Here is a 17,585-nt window from a genome sequence, read left to right as displayed (position 1 = left end):
GTGGGAATAAATGTTTACCCCATGCTGACCTAATTCATTATTAATTTCTATAAGTGTTAAAGTGCGCCTCTAGAAATAACATAACATACTCAACACATTTAGGTAAACAAGAATATACAGAGGAATATTCAGTATACAACTGGGGAAAATAAAAATAAATAAAAAAGTTACCAATGGTAAATTTAACATGAGTTGCTTGTGCAAAGCACTTAATAAACATCATTCTCTGAATGCACCTGGGTATAATCTGAGGCTCTAAGATGCACCTGGACTCACAGGCAGCGGTGTGTCCAAGAGACTCTGGGAGGTATCTGCTAAGTTTGAAAGCAGAATTAATAAACTGCAAATTTACAGAATAAGTAAAAACACACAAAAACGCCTTGCACAAAACTCAGACACTCTGAAAACAGGACGCATAGAATGCTATATTCTTTCTTGTATCCAGTCATCCAGTTACAGTTTATCCATATTCAGTTTTTTAATTTACCGTCATAAATCTATTTAATGGCAGTTTAAAAGGCCCAAACAGTTAAATAGGTACATAGACAGGAAAAAGTAAATTGGAGGGTTTTAATAATGCATGTAAAGCATATTTACTGGACCACATACAAATAAATAACCATTATAAAAAGTCTATTTTTATTACAGTAATAATTATACCTTGTAATAATGGTATAAGGACAGGTAGTATCAGTATAGGAGTTTCAATAGCATGATTTTGCATTGATAATGGTTGTAATATTACAGTACCCCAGGAGGGGGTGCTAATGCATGGCCAAGAATGAAAAACAATGCCTGAGTATCAAAAAAGAGCAAGTTCTCTTGGCATAACCCTTTGTGAGTGTTTACTGCAAACTTGAGAGCAGTCTTTGCTAATTCTTTGTTTTGTTCACTTTCTGGGCTTGACAAGAGTATCCAAGATGGTCTTCATCCCAGGCCTGTTCCTATTTTTTCCAGTGTTGTAAAAAGTACACAATCGTTAATAATAAAATCATAACTGACTGACATTTTAGCATCTCATCAAGGTTTTGAAAAACATCTCATTCTTATGCGTACATTAATATAAATCCTTCATGAAGGTTGTGAGCTTACTATAAGCTATACAGTATTGCAATTTTCATATATAAGATGATTGCACAATAAATAAAGGCAAAGTGGTCATTATATGTATGTACAGGATCAATACCACAAAAACACTTTTTATAGGACAACCATAAACCCTATAGAAAGAGATAATCCAATAATAAAATACTGGAAAAATAAATTAGATTTACTTCAGACCTACCAAATAATAAATCATTACCTATTTGAAACAATAATGGATTTTTTCTCTAAATCCCATCCCCTCTAATGAGATGCTAATATGATGCCCAGGGCAACAGGGTTAATGGAATCCATATTTTCAATTAAAATCTTTCCCTTTTAATCCACAAAGGATATCTATGTGATGGGTAATTGTATAGTATTGTCTTGAAAGGACCCTGCAGTATGAAGTAAACAGCAGCACATTAATTTAAATTTCCTATTTGGGTTTTTTTAACACAGTGGAAAAGAAAGGCAAAATAAAATAAACTTTTCATTTCGAAGACGAAAGGCCAAGGTATGCTAATTAAAAAAGTGCATTAGAAAATATGCACAATGTTATTGTGTAACATAAATACAACACAAAATGGACACAAACCACATCTACATTAACATATTTAAATCCCATGTAATATTTTGACTTGATAACTGTTTTCCTGAGAGATTTTGAAAGCTTGAACAGGCTACTTTTTTTCTTCAAATTTTCCTTTCACTGATGTAACCTATAAAGCAACCTTGTCAACCAATAACTACAGCATAAACAGCAGGATGGGCTCAACAGCCTTTGCTTTCTGTTTAAAGCCATCACAGGCAGAACATATTTAATAATATCTGTTACACCTGAAGTCAAAATGCACTTTTCAATTCAAGCAGAGAAACCATGTATTTGAAATACTCTGGTTGATATTAAAGTTAAGCTTTTTTATATTTATCAAAGTTAGCGCCAATGTATAGTTAAAATTAAATAAAATAACAGATCTTTTCATTTCGAACAGGCTAATAAATTCCTCAAAATTCTAACAATGACTCATATTTTAAGCTTAATATTTAAGTTCACCTGGATCGCAGGTTTAGTGCTTCAAAAGTTACTTGACATTCTTTTTAGAGATTCTATAAAAGCCTGCTCACAATCCTAGGTAAACAGGGTCCATTCAGCTTGTTTCTGCAAAGATGCATGATAAAACCTATTACTACAATCTGACACCTGAGAAACAAAACATCATATTCCCTGTACATCCATTGGAATGCCTCGGAATGTTTTAGTTAGTTTCTAACATTATGTATTTGCACTCTTGCTTTCTCTAGAAATATATATATAGTGCTGAGTTGTGATCAATTTTATATTAACCTTTTTCATAAAAAGATAATGTAAACAGTATCGTTTATCTCATTTGCACTAAGTGGTTATCCACTTAGTGTAATGTTAACCCCCGGTCAATGCTTTCTAAATGAACATAATCTGACTTCTACCATACTCTAACACTTCTCTAATACAAAATGAAGAGTTATTTTTCAAATTCCTTTTCAAACTTCTACATTAGACCTGAGTGAATACATGTTTGCCCTCTAGCTAGCTCTGTGAGTCCCAGAATTGATCAACTGTAACTGCAACAATAAAATATATTCTTCTTTCCGTAATGATATTAGCCAACATGAGATGACTGATGCACTGTACATGAAGCAGCAAAAGTAAACTGAAAAAATAAAACTTTAAGTAGCCAAAACTATTATAAGTTTTCAATAAGGAAGAATTGTTAAACATTGTTTTATACTCATACAAAAATAACAGAAATGAGAGCCAAAATACTTACAGCGGGGAGCCTTTTTAGGTCTACTAACAATACTAACTGCAATGAATGTTGTTGTTTTTATTTCCCTGGCCTTGGGAGTAATTTTGACAAATTAATTCAGAAGAAAATTGTTGGAAATTTGGTGTTGGGTAATTTCATGATAGAACTGTTCAAATGTTTTTATATGATGGACCATTACACATAGAGATGATGGGTTGCTCTGGACAAGTTCAGTGATGTGTTTATTTGCCTTGCAGTGCAATTTTATGAGATAACTAAATACACTACATACAAAAATATTAATTATATTTGGTGTTCTTCAAAAAATAAAACTGTGAACTGTGAATATGTCTTTAAGTATTAATATTATAGGTTATGTAAACTCTTGTGAGAATGAACAGATGAATTTCTGGATGTTTGTGTGTACAATATTCATTAATATACAGTACATTAAGTGATCCTGTATTTTAAATATAGTCACAGACTGGCTCTCCATGTTCATCTTTCTAAAAATAACACCCTAGGGTACCTTGCTGCTTAACACCTTCAAATCAGTGAGCTGTTTTCACACAAAATTAAAACAGTAAGTAAAAACATAAAAAATAACAAAATAGTTTTAATGATAAATTATTTTAAGTCCTCCCTCAAATGTAAACTGTCCATCCTATTCTATAGTGCTGGGCTAGATCTGAGACTTGAAATGGATGAGACCCTATTATGGGTGGGTTCCCTTGACGCTGAAACTACTTCTTAGATATGACAGCATTGGAATGGATATGGACTATTACCTTCTGAAAAAAAACTCTTTAAAAAAACAACCTCTATATTTCTTTATAGCTATTTTGCTACCTCCACATTAGAAAACATTGCATTATGTCAGAATGAATCTCCCCGTTCACCACTTACTGGAAGACTAAAAGGACCTGTTGATGAGAGCATTAAAGATCATGCACAGTAATGCGAACAATAATCATTTGTTATTCACACTTATTACTTAGTAAAGCTGACAGACATGGCCATTTAACTCAACTTGCACTTGGATCAAAATAAAATCCAGTAATGCACACCATCTAGCTATTTCCTCTTGTATAAATGAAATTGTGAAATATTGCACAGGTGTTTTGTGTTCATTAAAGACTCTTTTCTATTTGTTCTCCTGTTAATGCTCAAAAGCAGCCGACTGCAGAAACATTTTTTTTTATTCCTGAAAGTCAACTGCAGTCGCACTGCCATTTGGACAGCTGAAGAGCAGATGGAGAAATACAGATGTATAAGTGCAAGGCAATTAACAACAAATTACCTGTAAAACCACCCCAGTCAAAACACAACACAGAATATTTCAACTGCCGCTTGATTGATGCACACGCAGGGACTCGTCACAACCACTGTAGACAAGTGTTCTCTTTAATACAGGTTTGACAATTTCTGCTTTCCAGGGAGAAAGTGTCTGATAACATTGAAGTCTAATCTGGCAGTAAAAAGCAAGGTCTTCAGCCATATTTTGACTATAGAATCCTTAATGACACCCTACTGCTGTTGTAATTTGAAAGATTTATTGGGATGTTACCCTGGAATGACAGACAAGGTTAAAGTCAGTTTTTTATTTATTTTTCTTTCTTCCACATGCACTGCTGTCATTGTAAGTAACATTTACACTGTGTAAATGCAGCGTGGTGTGGCTATAACAAAAGTCAATAGGATAATCAATACTACAAATCAATGAGAATGGTGCGATGTAGGAGTGCTTGCATGCATTTAAGTCCTATGAATTTAGCAGTAAAGGCAGCAGTTTCTGCACCTCACTGAGTGGTATTCTAAGTCTGTTTAGATTACTAATGGTAATTCCCTGCCCACTGGTCCATGGATAAGTAAACTGTTGCAAAATAAGTATTTTCTTTAAAGCAGTCCATGGTGAGAATGATAAATCAAAGAGAGAAGTGTCAGTTACCACAAACAGACTAACAGTTATTTCAATATAAAATTTCTTACTGTTTCGATGAGTCATGAGTAGCATTTACTGCAGCTACTACATTCAGAGAAAAGCAATTATAATATACCTTATCCCACTTCCTTTGATTAAGATTTTTTGTTTTCTCATGGAAAATAATTTTTCACCCAACTTATGTCATAGAAAAAGTCCTGACTTTAAGGTGTAAGTTCTGTAAAGAACAAATTAGTTTCAGACACGTCAAAGCAATAAAACATCCATAAATAACTTAAAATATGATTGTCATATTAAGTTTGATGAGAAGATAATGTAAACCTCAATTCAACATTATACTGTCATACTATAAATAATATATAGAGTATACCTGTACAGTAATGTTTTGCATGCATTTTTATTTTTACCAATAATAGGATTTTAATTATTTCAGTGGAAATATGGCCCTCATCTACCTCAATCTCTCAAACATATTACTCCAAACACTCAAAGGTTAAGTCCTTCCTTCTAAACTGAAATAAATCAATGTCAAAATACATCATTCTATCTTACAGCAAACTGAAAAAAAGAACAAAATGGATCAGATGTGGCTAGAACAGACAGGCAAAATAGAAACCATTTTGGTGAGAATGAGAAATAAAGATTAACTCAAAGGTTAGTATTACAAAAATAATCAAATTATTCAAAAAGTTTGCTTCTGCTACAATTCAATTTTCAAAACCCAGTACACCAAGTCTGAACATTAATCAATTCCTATACTCCTATAAATATGGAAATTAAGTAAATCGATTAAATCTAATTTACATGTCATCTGAACTTTTTTAATTGACATTATTGAAAAATATTTTCTTCACACCAAAGTCATACACTTCTTATATATACAGTATATACCTTTATACAGTAAGTGGATTTTGTATATACTGTACGGTTATATACTGTACAGGTACAGGTATTGTGTACAGGTACACAATATAATAAAACATACAGACAAAATCTTAGGCTTTAACTGCCTGTCATGTTTGGAATACAAAATAATTTATTCAGCTCATTCTTACATACTGTATACAGTATTTGCTTAGTGATTCATACGACAGACCATGTACTCTGATAAAAAGGAAGATGTTTTTTGAAAAAAAGAAAAAAAAATGTGAAGTGACATGATTTTTTAAGCCTTAAAACTGATGAAACCTAATGAAATTAATCCCAGAAAATACAACTCATACTGTATATACAGTAAGATAAATTTAGTCATGAAGACAGAATTTACTCTACTGTAAGAGAACAAAATTGATAAAGTTGAAAAAGACCATGAGAAACCAGTTAAAACTCATTGTTAGAGAGTTTTGTCTACTGATCTAAATAGACTTTAATTTGAATAGAAATGAGTAAGCCTTTTAGATTTATTTATACTGTAAGTGCTTAAAACCAACATGCTGTCTATAGTACTAAGTATTACAGCCTCTATTGGTGAGGCAGGCAAAAGGTTTCAGTGTCACTCCTTGGTTAAAGAAGCATAACACATCTTATAGGGAATTAAGAGCTGATGAGAAGATGACAATTTCTAAGCCCCCCCCAAAAAAAACAGAAATAGCAAATACATATGAATAATTCACCTTCTTGTGCTACCAATGCCATATCAGAATCATGACTGATTCCAGGGAGTACAGTACTTACATTGCATGTACTGTAGTGTATTTTTTATATGCAAACTCAACTCCGTCTTCAAGTGCATTCTGTTCAAATCAATAGCTTCACACTTTTTTTTTAACCTAGCACTCTTACCGGACTCAATACAGACCATTAAAACCTTTAATGAGACTCGGTATGTAAAGAATACATACACTCCAGATAAAGCAATCCAGCGCACATCCTCAGCGCGGAGAATCTGTGTAATCCCATCAATTGCAAAGCAAAGGGAGAGCGTATTCTTACCTGCCTCATTAGCAAGCGCTTTACCCCTGTTAGTGCCAGAGTGATGCATCTCTTGCCTTTTCACTTGACTGTCCGTCTCAAATTACAGATGCCAAATCCTTCTCTTTGTAATGAGAACAAAACAATAACACCACAAAAAAAAATCACACTGTTCTGAAGTTAAATTGGATCTTTTGTCTGTCTTGCTTAGTCCATTCCCAGAGGCAGCCGGTCTTTAGAAAGAAGAAAGGGGAGGGGAAGCTTAAAAATAAAGACCTCCTCTCAGTCTTTTCGTTGGAGTAAATAGAAAGAGAGATCCTTGCTCAGTCCCAGCTCTGCACATGACTGATGATAGCCCAAGTGCCTGGGAGCTCTGGCTACAGCTCTGCAAGGCGTGAGTGTGGAGACAGAGGGAGAGAAAGAGGCAAATCACTGGAATGTGACAACGCGTGTTCATCAAAGAGAGAGAGAGAGTGAGAGCGAGAGCGAGAGCGCGAATGAGAGAGACAGAGGAGTGAACGAGAGAAAAGGAAAAAAGAGTACGCGTAGTATCAAGGTGAAAAAATAATAACAGAACTTGTCCAGTCCTGATAGATGGTTCTCAATTTTAGAAACCGTTATACTAGTTAATATAGTGTGGCAGATTCTGAATTTTTTATCATGATAATTCTTTTGTGTCTAATTTTCCAATCCCCCTACAGGTGTATTATCATAATGCATTTGTTCATAGTCTAAATCTGTTTCATGGATGTAAAGACACAGAGAATGCAAGAACACAGAGGGAAAAATATCATCTTCGCAGCTACCTCCTTTATATTTGTTGTTTGGTAAAAGAGTATGTAAATACATATACAGGTTAAAAGTTTTTCTTTCTTACAGAATGTAAATCTGAGCTATATTTCATCAGAAAAAAGCAAACATGATTAATCAAAATAATTCGTTTTCTTTAGGTGAGAAAGCAAAAACAACCTTTTGTATTAAAATCATTTTCTACTTAATATGCTTCAGAGCATACAATCAATTGAGCAGATTGTTGTTGTTTTTTTACCTGAGCGAACCACCATAGTGTGTCATCAAGACATGCTACCAACACCTGCTGAAAGCAATAAACCGTCAAGCAATCATGTGGTTATTTACAGTATCATATGAGCGCAGCATTCCTGTTTTTCAGCTCCTCACTGTGCAATATTGCATGTGAACTCACAGAACATAGTGTCAATCCTTATTTCCTGTTAAGCAGATCCACTCAAGAATAGTCATGGTACAGTATTTGCTGTGAGAACATTCCTAGGGTTTAATGCTACACTATAAAGCTCTTTAAGCAAGGACTCCTGTACGGCACCTACAGTATACACAGAGAATATCCTTGGCTCCGCTGCCATCCCCCATTCTCAGATATTATTAAATTCCATAAAGTTTATTTCTGTATACATTCTACTGGTTATTATTTTTGTGAACCAGATTTTATTAGTTTTAATTCTTTAAAGTTTATTTCTATATAATACTACGAGTTATTATTTTTTGTGAACCAGGTTTTATGAGTTGTATTTTTTTAAAAGAACGGAATACAATAAACCAGAATACAAAAAACACTCCAAAGCGGTAACCCCTCCAAGGTTCCACACAAAGGACCACTAAGCAAGATTAGTTATACAGTAAGAAATGCAGACTCCAAGCACCTAACTCACCCACCCAGCATCAGGGATCCAGGCAAACGGAAACTCACATATTCCCACTGTAGCTAGTCTAAAGTCTTCTTGGTATCAATTTCAGAATGGCACAGGGAGAGGAGTTGTCTGTTTTCGATGTATAAAGTGGTTGAAGCGAATGCTATCAGAGACAAGACACTTCCTATTAAAGCTTGTCTGATTGCTGCATACTAATTTGGCTCCAGCTGTAATGCAAGCACCTTAACATACAGCAGTAGGTATTATCAAAATATATATACACTGTATTTTAGTATTACACAGGTGATAAAAAAAATCTCACCCTATGATAAGTGCTGAACTAAGGTCACAGTTTTAAATTTTGTATGCCTTAGCCATAGGGTTCATTTTGAAATTATGTCAATAATATGTGCAGGTAAAAAGGGAATGCTTTTTTCAATTTTGTTATTTTTTGACAACTCCACTCTTTATTTTTTTTTCATAAATCAATGGAGAAAACTGTTACTGGTTATAGAACTTCAGTTGCTTAGAGACTTCAAAGATTTCCAGGCATGTTTTCAGCTGTTAGGATGAACAAAACTTACAGTACTGTATAGGCGCATGTACTGCATAACGAAGCCCTGAACTTTTAAATGGTGTCATTCATTCATTTAATTCTTCTTTAAAGCCTCTTTTCCTGGAAATCAATACAGGATTTCTTCATTCATTAAACAGGACCTAATCACACAAGCTCACTAGTTCAAAGCATTGATCTACCTGATGTGCAATGTTATTCATTCAGTTTTTTTTTACCTACAGTACCTACTTCCATTAACATCCACTAATTAATTAAAAAAATAAAATACTTTAAAAATAACTAAAATGGGGATAACAGTAACATATTAATAAAATGTTTCATGTATTGGTCTAATACAGTATTGACCAGTAGGTGCAAAAAACAGATGAAGGCTAGTCTTTTTCTAACAACAGGTCCAGTGTAACCTAACATACTGTACAGTATGTTTCCGGAAGTAATACAAAAAAAAGAGAGATTCTTTTTTTACACAAATGTACCATAAAACAAGTCTTGATTTGTGGTTTGGGCTCAAACCATGTCTTTGACAACTGTGACGGGGATCTCCCAGATAGTAGGGCCAAGCTTGACTGTACTAGAGTGGGCCATGTTTTCCTCAGGTAGAAATGACAGGTGGGCTAACCCATGTAGCACAAGAGATGTAATGTTTAGTCAAGCTAACAAACAATTGGCACATTCAAACGTGATGATTATAAAACACTGATTGATGACTCCATGTTTTATAGCACAGTATATGCATTGCATATACTGCATGGATATTCTTTGCTTCATTGGTGCTCTGTTTTTTTTATTTTTCCCTGTGCACTATAAATTAAAAAATGGATGCTTTGACTTTTCAAATTTCTCAATGTTTTCTTCTTTCAAACCCAGACACCATAGAATTTGAAAAAATGCATAGTTTGCACCACATTTTACACAGATAAAAGTTCATTTTTAGCCTTTCATGCATTTAAACAAAAAATATTCCAAATATTATTATATTTTGTTTAATTAACTATGCAAGGAAATAAACTAGTTTTATTGAACATATGGAACATTAAAATTAGTTATTCTGTTCCATTAGTGACGATGACATAATCAATAAAGAAAACAAAGACACATTTATCTAATTATCAGTACACAATAAACATAATAAATAACAGGAAATCACAGTGGGATACTATTTGTCATACATAAAGGTTTAGAAATGTCAAAAAGTGCTTAGAAATAGCTGATGAATCATGAGACAATGTTTAAAAACTGCCATTTTGACACATCACATGGGTTAAATGGTAAAACTAAATTAACCAATATAATAGTTAGGTCTGAAACCAGGTTATTTAGAGACAAAAAGGCATGTGAAAAAACAAAACATGAAAAGCAGGTAGCATTTGGACTAAACACCTGTTTCTTCAATGAAAATGTACAGATTCTGACAGCAGGTATTAATACAAGAAGAAATTAAAGCATTTTTAAAAAATGATCAACAAGGAAGTAATAATATGAATTGCAAGCTCAGATAAAAAGGAATATTGGAAAGGCCAAGATAAAGACAGAAAACAATACAGTCTCGCAGGATAAAATATTTGTCAGTATTACAACAGCAAAGGACGAAAGTATCCCACCAATAAGAGTAAAAAAATTCTTTGTCAATGCAAGGGTACTGTATTTCACTCAGGTGTTTAAAATGAAAGAACTCCATAACATGCCAGGCCAAGAAAGTGAAAGTTTTATAATAAATTAGTACATGCAAGGTACAGTAGGTAGCACGTAGTGAAAGCACTTAATTTTCCAAGGCCTGATGATATTCTAACTATTGCATTTAAAAAACAATAGACATTATCCACAGGCTGTTAACAAACTCGTCACTCAAGATGGGAGCAATACCCACTGACTGGAAAATTGCTTATGCATCACACATCCATAAAAGGTGTTACAAAAGCAAAAACAAAATTCCAGACGAATAAATCTATGATTAATAGGTTTTGGGAACTGTAATTTAACTAAATTAGATAAATCTTTTATAGAAATAGTATTTTTATGGATGGTCAAAACAGATTTAGAAAAGGTAGGTCCTGCTCAAGTAATTTGTCAGAATTCTTTGAACAAGCAACAGCAGTATTGTATAAAATGGTGCATGTGATATTGCATTTTTGGATTTTCAGAAGACATTTAATACAGGTCCTCATGAAAGACTTAATTCTAAAATTTCAAGTAGTGGGCATTGAGAGTAGCATTTGTATTCACATTGAGAGCTGGATAATAGATAGAAAACAAGGCAAGGAAAAAAAGATAATTGCAACAGTTGTGGTTATATAATTAGCGGAGCAGCACAGAGATCTGTACTAGGTCTACAGCACTTTTTAAGTTATATCAATGATCTAGATTATCGTATACTTAGAGAACTAGAATATTTCACAGTTATTACCAAAATAGAAGTATTAGCAAACAGAAGTGGCAAAGGGAATTCAAAACCAAACACTTGTCCATATACAGTATATAATCATTTATTTAACATATTATATTTAAGATATTTCATGTAGACAACTGAGAGTTTTGCAAGTTTCTAACAAAAAAATAAATAAATTATAACATAAAGAAACGAAATAAACTAAGTAAACAAAAAATACAAAGTATTATAACAATTTGCTCTTTCCTTAGAATGGACAGCTACAGTGACTTTTCCCCTTTCCCCTCTGGCTCACCTTTGTCCCCTTAAAAAGGGGGAGAGACCCTGTTCTCTTTATTTTATGCCTTGTGATTCCTGGAGGACAGATCCAGTCTCTCTCTTCCCCTGTCTTTACTACCTCCATGATTAGCACGCCTGGTTGTAAAAAATAAGGGCAATAAACCTTCCTGTGAGTCTCCTTCACTCCCTGCTTCCAGAGACTGCCTCAGAGACTCTTGCTGTTACTGTATGAAAGAAATGGAAAATACATAAATCATGGATTTTATTAAAATTGCAATGTAGTAAGACCTCATCTGGAGTACAGTATTGTGTACAACTGTGGTCACCACATTACATAAAGTTATTGCTTCTCTGGAATCAGTCCTTATAGCATATATTGAATTAAACTCCATGATAAAAGATTTAAATTAAACTGACTTGTAAGTCATATACGTTCAAATTAAAAGCACAAACTTTGAAACTGCACATAATAGTCTATATTGTCAGGTAGAGAGGTTTTTATTTCTTAATTTGTTTTCACAAAGACTAATCAATACAAATTCAAGCAGCTGGTCTTTAGTTCAAAATCTCAATAATCAAACAATCATGTAGAAATCCACATGAACAACTGTAAAATTAAACAGAACTAGGCGTAATCATTGCACATCTAAACATCTAAACCATGGCATCCATATTTTGATTTTTTTTTCTACTCTGCCCTTTAGGACTTGTTACTTTTCACAAATTAAGCATATAAGTATTACATATGTACAGTATGCTTTTATTTTCACACCTGAAGAAGGCTCCACGGCCGAAACGTTGTGTTCTCTTTCTTCTTCTTTTTTTCAGCATGGAATAAACCTATTACTTGTTTTATTTTCACAAGCTAACTTCTCTGTGAAATGTCTCAACACACATTAAAGCTATTTCTTCACAGTTAGTTGCATTATTTCTGAATTTAAATGGGAGACTGTATTCAATACCAAAACTTGCCAAAGCTAAATCAGTAGGTCTGGACCTTAAATTATGGAGGTGCGAAACTTGGGTATAAATTGCTCTTTTGTTCCACAACAAAGTTGCAGAAGAAAATGTGTTACTCTGTAAGAGATGCCCTATCTCTGCTAATGACGTGACCCAAAAATAGCAATAATGATAGTTATAAATGAAGAAGAATAAAAGAAAATACTAGCAAGGGAAAAATTCCAGATAACGGAGTGTTTTTCATCATGCAAACTCAGGTTAAACAAGAAAGACATACAGTACAGTACCTCTAGTTTTAACTCAGCACTGTGAAAGAAATACATCACCTCTGTGGAGCAAAGAACGTCTCATTTGTGACTAATGTGACAGCTCTAACCAGTAATTTTGTACTAGACGTAGATTCTACAATCACTTTTAATACATGTTTATGTCATCAAAATATTCATGTTCTGCCCATTGTTTGTTAAAAGAATAATACTTATGAAGTTTTCATTGTCTGTGATTAAGGTACGGCACTATGAACAGGAGAGGTTATTTGGTTTACATGCCGAGAGCAAAGCAGCAATGGAGGCTGAAGTTAAAGAACATGGGGGCAATGTGAAACAGTGGCAGGGCCAGGGACTTCTGCTACCACAAACTGTGACTTTAAAACTTAATGTTACACTTTTAAAAAAGAAACTTCTCATGATATAACCATTTTGGTATGTATAAAAAAAGTGTTGTGTTTGATGTTTAGCACTGTAGCAACAGTTCATATAAATGAATACACTGTATATTAAAAATAAAATTAAATATATGCTTTGTTTGATGAAAATTAAGGTTGACGAGGTAATACAACACAAACACCTCTGGATATACTGTATACTGTTTAAACTTAGTTGTGCCTACTGCATGAATAAATTTACATTATTTTTACATTATGTTTTTTTCCACATAGATTCTTCTAATGCTCTGTGATCAGTGCATCACACAAAAATGCTCTCGTATACAAAAGTGGATCTATTTTTACTTTGACCTCGCCTAAAAGCAGCTTTGTTCACAAAACTTTACTTTTTTCCTTTTATTGTTTGTCAAATGTAATTTTAAGAGGAATCAGATTTTATTCTGTTCAGTATTTTTAATAGTCTTTGTGCATAGAAGCTTTTAGCATCATTGTCACACCACAGTCTGCTCCACCACATCTCATAGCCTAAACCACTTTCCCAAGAGTGATTAATCTTCTAACACTAATTAGATATTTGCTAATTAGCATCTGACGTGTGAAGAGAATAAGAGAAACATTTGCATGATGAAATGACTGGCTGCTATAGTTAACATCAACTAAATCAGACTGAGCTAATCAGAGTGATAAAGAACATATTTTGATTTATGGTTTATGTTTTTAAAGTTTTTTTTTCCAAAGGAAAAGTACATTTTGAGATTTACACTATGTTAGATCACAAGAGAAATCTTTAAGACATAATGTTCAGATATAAGATGATTAAAAAAATAAAACTCTGGTTTTAACATTAGAAAAAATTTGATCAAAGCAGAAACCAGCTCTGTATAATTTAATTTATTTCAGTAGTGCACACAAGCCTTGCATTAAGTTAATGTGATTACATTCTCTTTGTTTTTAACTTTCTTGGCTGAAGTGGTGTCACCTGGTCATAAAAATTAGGTAGCTGGCTCTCCAAAAGGATTGGACCAGGAGTGACCCCATGAAAGCCAATGCAGAAATGACATATCCTAAAAGGCGTGTATGCGGATGGTTTTCAGGTGACCATTGAATCAATTATTATATTACTAAGGAACAAGTAATTATGCATTCATATCAATTAGCTTGGCTTGAGAGGGTAATCACCTGGGTGTATGAATCATGTGTCCAGCTACTTGGCTAGCCAACCATACTGTGTAGATATTCAGTAAGAAGTAGCTACAGTATATAGCAGTATTCAAAAAGGCACATACTGTATAGTACCAAATAGTTTTATAGTACCAACTCTGTACAACATTGGACTGTCTGACAGTTTGACTGACAGTCCAACTGAACTACTGCACTGTATATAGACAAACAGTACAGTAACAATCATTTGTATGCCTTTTAAATGGTTTGTGAGGTTTATAGCACCCTAGTAATCATTTATATGACAATGAACAGGTTTGTAACCTTCTTTACTAGAGGACATAACTGCCTGGCTATATTGAGATATCTTGCGCCCCAGGGGTAGCCAGACATACAGGATACAGGTGATAGCGTTTGAGCAGATCGATGAAAAAAAGGCAGCAGTAGCAGGTATCACCAGTTGTAATGATCTGAGCACAGATATTAGAGGAGTATACTTTAGTAATCAACTGTAAACCACCTGTGTAGAGGGATAGGCAATTGGCTATGTTGAATGAAGTGTTTGGTCCTCAGACTAGACCAGTACAGTAGTTACAGTCGTGTATTTAAAGGGGGAAAGATTTACAGAACTAGTCATAAGGACTGGCATGACAAATAATGCAATGAGCATCGTTAAGTTCTTCAGACTTAAAGTAAGTTATACTGTACATTATATTATGTTAAATGCTGTATAATGGGATAGAAAACTTCAAAAAGGTATTAAAACATGCCTTCCTTGGTATACTCGTTGTAGGCATCTGACATTGAGTATCTGAGAGCTTGTAATCAAACATTTCAGAAAGCCAACAAGAAAAGGAATTTGCACAAATAGCAAAGGTAACGAGACATTTTGGACTTTTGGAGCAGTGCAGAGCTAAAAAAAAATAACATGCAAAGATATTCATGTGAAACATGAGCAGGTCTCATTATACATTTTCATAAAAGTTTGATAGCCAAGTGAGCTGCCAAAATGATCTGAGAAAGAGGGGAAAGTAGATGTACTAATATCATTAACTCTCTCTACGTTAGGAAAATTGACAAGAACTGATCTCCATCTCTAATCAGATCCTTAAATAAATGCTGCAGTGAAAAAAGCAGAGCACAGACATGGAAGACAAGTGAACAGAAAGAGAAGGAAGAGTTTGGTCAGTCTGGGAGCAGCAGACCATAACCAAGCATGCAATAACCACAAACAGCTGCAGAAACCCAGGAGATGACGAAAGAAAGCAAGCAGACCAGAGACAGCAGCTCTGCTTTAGGAAAGAGATCAAGTAATGAGAAAGCTGACAAGACTCTAATGTGTCACTGTGTCATCATGAAGTCAAGTTGCCATCTATCAAGTGAAGTTCTGTAGCAATTAGATGTTCTGGTCTATATCATCACATTTGGATTTTCTTCCCATTGATCTTGGAGGTGCAGTGGTTAGCACAAAAACACTGGTAGGTGATACTGGTAGTTAATTGGCTTCTGGGGAGATTGGCCCTGGTGTGAGTGTGTGCATGTCTGAGTCTGTTTGTACCCTTCGATCGACTGGCATCCTGTCTAGGGTGAATCTCACAATGCACTTGTGGTTCACTGAGATATGCTCTGGACATGCCATGACCCTGAATTTGAAGAAGAAATTATCAAATGGATGGTTGGATGTATAAACTTAGTGAGCTGTAGTGACTTGTGGTCTTCTTGATAATGGCTCATCACTGTTGGAATGCGTTTGATTGCAAATATTGCAATATCTACCATATCAGAAATTCATAGTTGTGAATACACCATAATGAGCAACAGTGGACTTATTTCAGCCTTCAACATATTAATGGTACAAAAGGTATTGCTTTCTTGGAAAGAATTCTAGGGAGAATTTGATCTTTTCCTAAGTTTTTACCTTTTGTTGGTTTCCAAAAGATCTGACATTCAGCAGGTTAAATAACATATAACCTGTACCCAAATCCTGTGGTGATTGAGTCATATGCAATAGTCAAAGTAACCACAGAGTATCAAAGTCCGTCATGAATTATCAAAACATTGAACTAATTTCCAAAATACACATACATTATTTTTACAAAAATATGCATATACCGTGTACTGGCAAGTTTCTTTGGATTCTCGGTATTTATTATATATGAATTAGTAATGTGATTCAAAACCCAATTAAGGTTTTACATTAATTTAAATGTTTTTGTTTGCACCAATGGTGGTATAATTAGTACACAATGATTCCAATTTGGCCATTTAAACTAATTTGTAAAAATAAGACATATCTCTTCCTAGATTACATCTGTAGTTTTTTATTAATTCACAATCAATTCATTTGGCTTTGTCCAATGATTTAAACAGCCACATGGCCCAGATGTTGTTTAATTACTCCAGCACCAGAGACCCCAACTAGGGAGAATCAAAGCAAATCTAGACATCACCAAGATCTCACAATCTGGGATTTATTGGCTGACTTAACTGGTAAATTACTGAGAGAAAACAACAGCAGCTTTTTTATAGACAATTTAATTTGACTGTAAACATCTCTTTAATGTACCAATTTAAATAACCAATTCACATTCTTCCGTGCATCAGGTGGACAGATTCCACCAATGACAAGACAAGATGAACAGACCCTAGAATGATTAGTTTAATGCTGTTCATTTCCACCAGAATGAATGTTATCCAACTGCATTTTCACTTTCCTTGCTTTTATTTAACATGAATGGTTTTGAAGAACCATAATCACCAGCCTTCCATCTGAGGTACTGAAGTTTCATCAACATATTTCCGTGAGCACTTGGTTATTTGGGTCTGAAATGTACTTTTCAAGGTCTGTGTTAGGTCTAAATTCAGTACACTTTCTCAAACATAGTTTTGACAGTTTTCTTTTACTTGATAAAGAAATAAACAGACTTGTAGGAATTAGGAGAATGCAATTCCTTTACATCCTTCTTCTAAAAGTGCTCACAAGAAGCAACTGTTTTTAAATCATAAAATGCTACCTACTGTATAACCATGTAAAGGCTTCTATGCGAATGACCATTGGGTATTTGAATCAGCGACATTTTTACATTTGTAAAAGAGTATTTATTAAATAAACTGACTCTTTCAAAAAACTTGTATACTACAGATTGTTGTTTGGGATCACTTGCT

The 17,585-nt window shown here is 34.0% G+C and overlaps 1 protein-coding gene across 12 annotated transcripts in view; it reads right to left on the bottom strand.

Annotated features, from left to right (window-relative positions):
* LOC102695531 (teneurin-2) overlaps nt 1–17,585 on the bottom strand; it is an 822,495-nt gene that overhangs the window by 232,293 nt on the left and 572,617 nt on the right. For 2 of the 12 annotated variants that reach the window (XM_069196094.1, XM_069196096.1), the window contains exon 1: nt 6,748–7,145. The exons of the other annotated variants lie outside the window; for them this stretch is intronic. In XM_069196094.1, the coding sequence (XP_069052195.1) occupies nt 6,748–6,796 (49 nt within the window). In that variant the 5' untranslated portion in view covers nt 6,797–7,145. Of the gene's footprint in view, nt 1–6,747; nt 7,146–17,585 lie in introns of those variants that run through there. 12 annotated transcript variants of the gene reach the window in all.

Source organism: Lepisosteus oculatus, chromosome 11, assembly GCF_040954835.1.
Source record: "Lepisosteus oculatus isolate fLepOcu1 chromosome 11, fLepOcu1.hap2, whole genome shotgun sequence".
Taxonomy (NCBI): Eukaryota; Metazoa; Chordata; class Actinopteri; order Semionotiformes; family Lepisosteidae; genus Lepisosteus; species Lepisosteus oculatus.
Note: the sequence above shows the minus strand (reverse complement) of the source record. Positions and strands in the feature narration are given on the sequence as shown.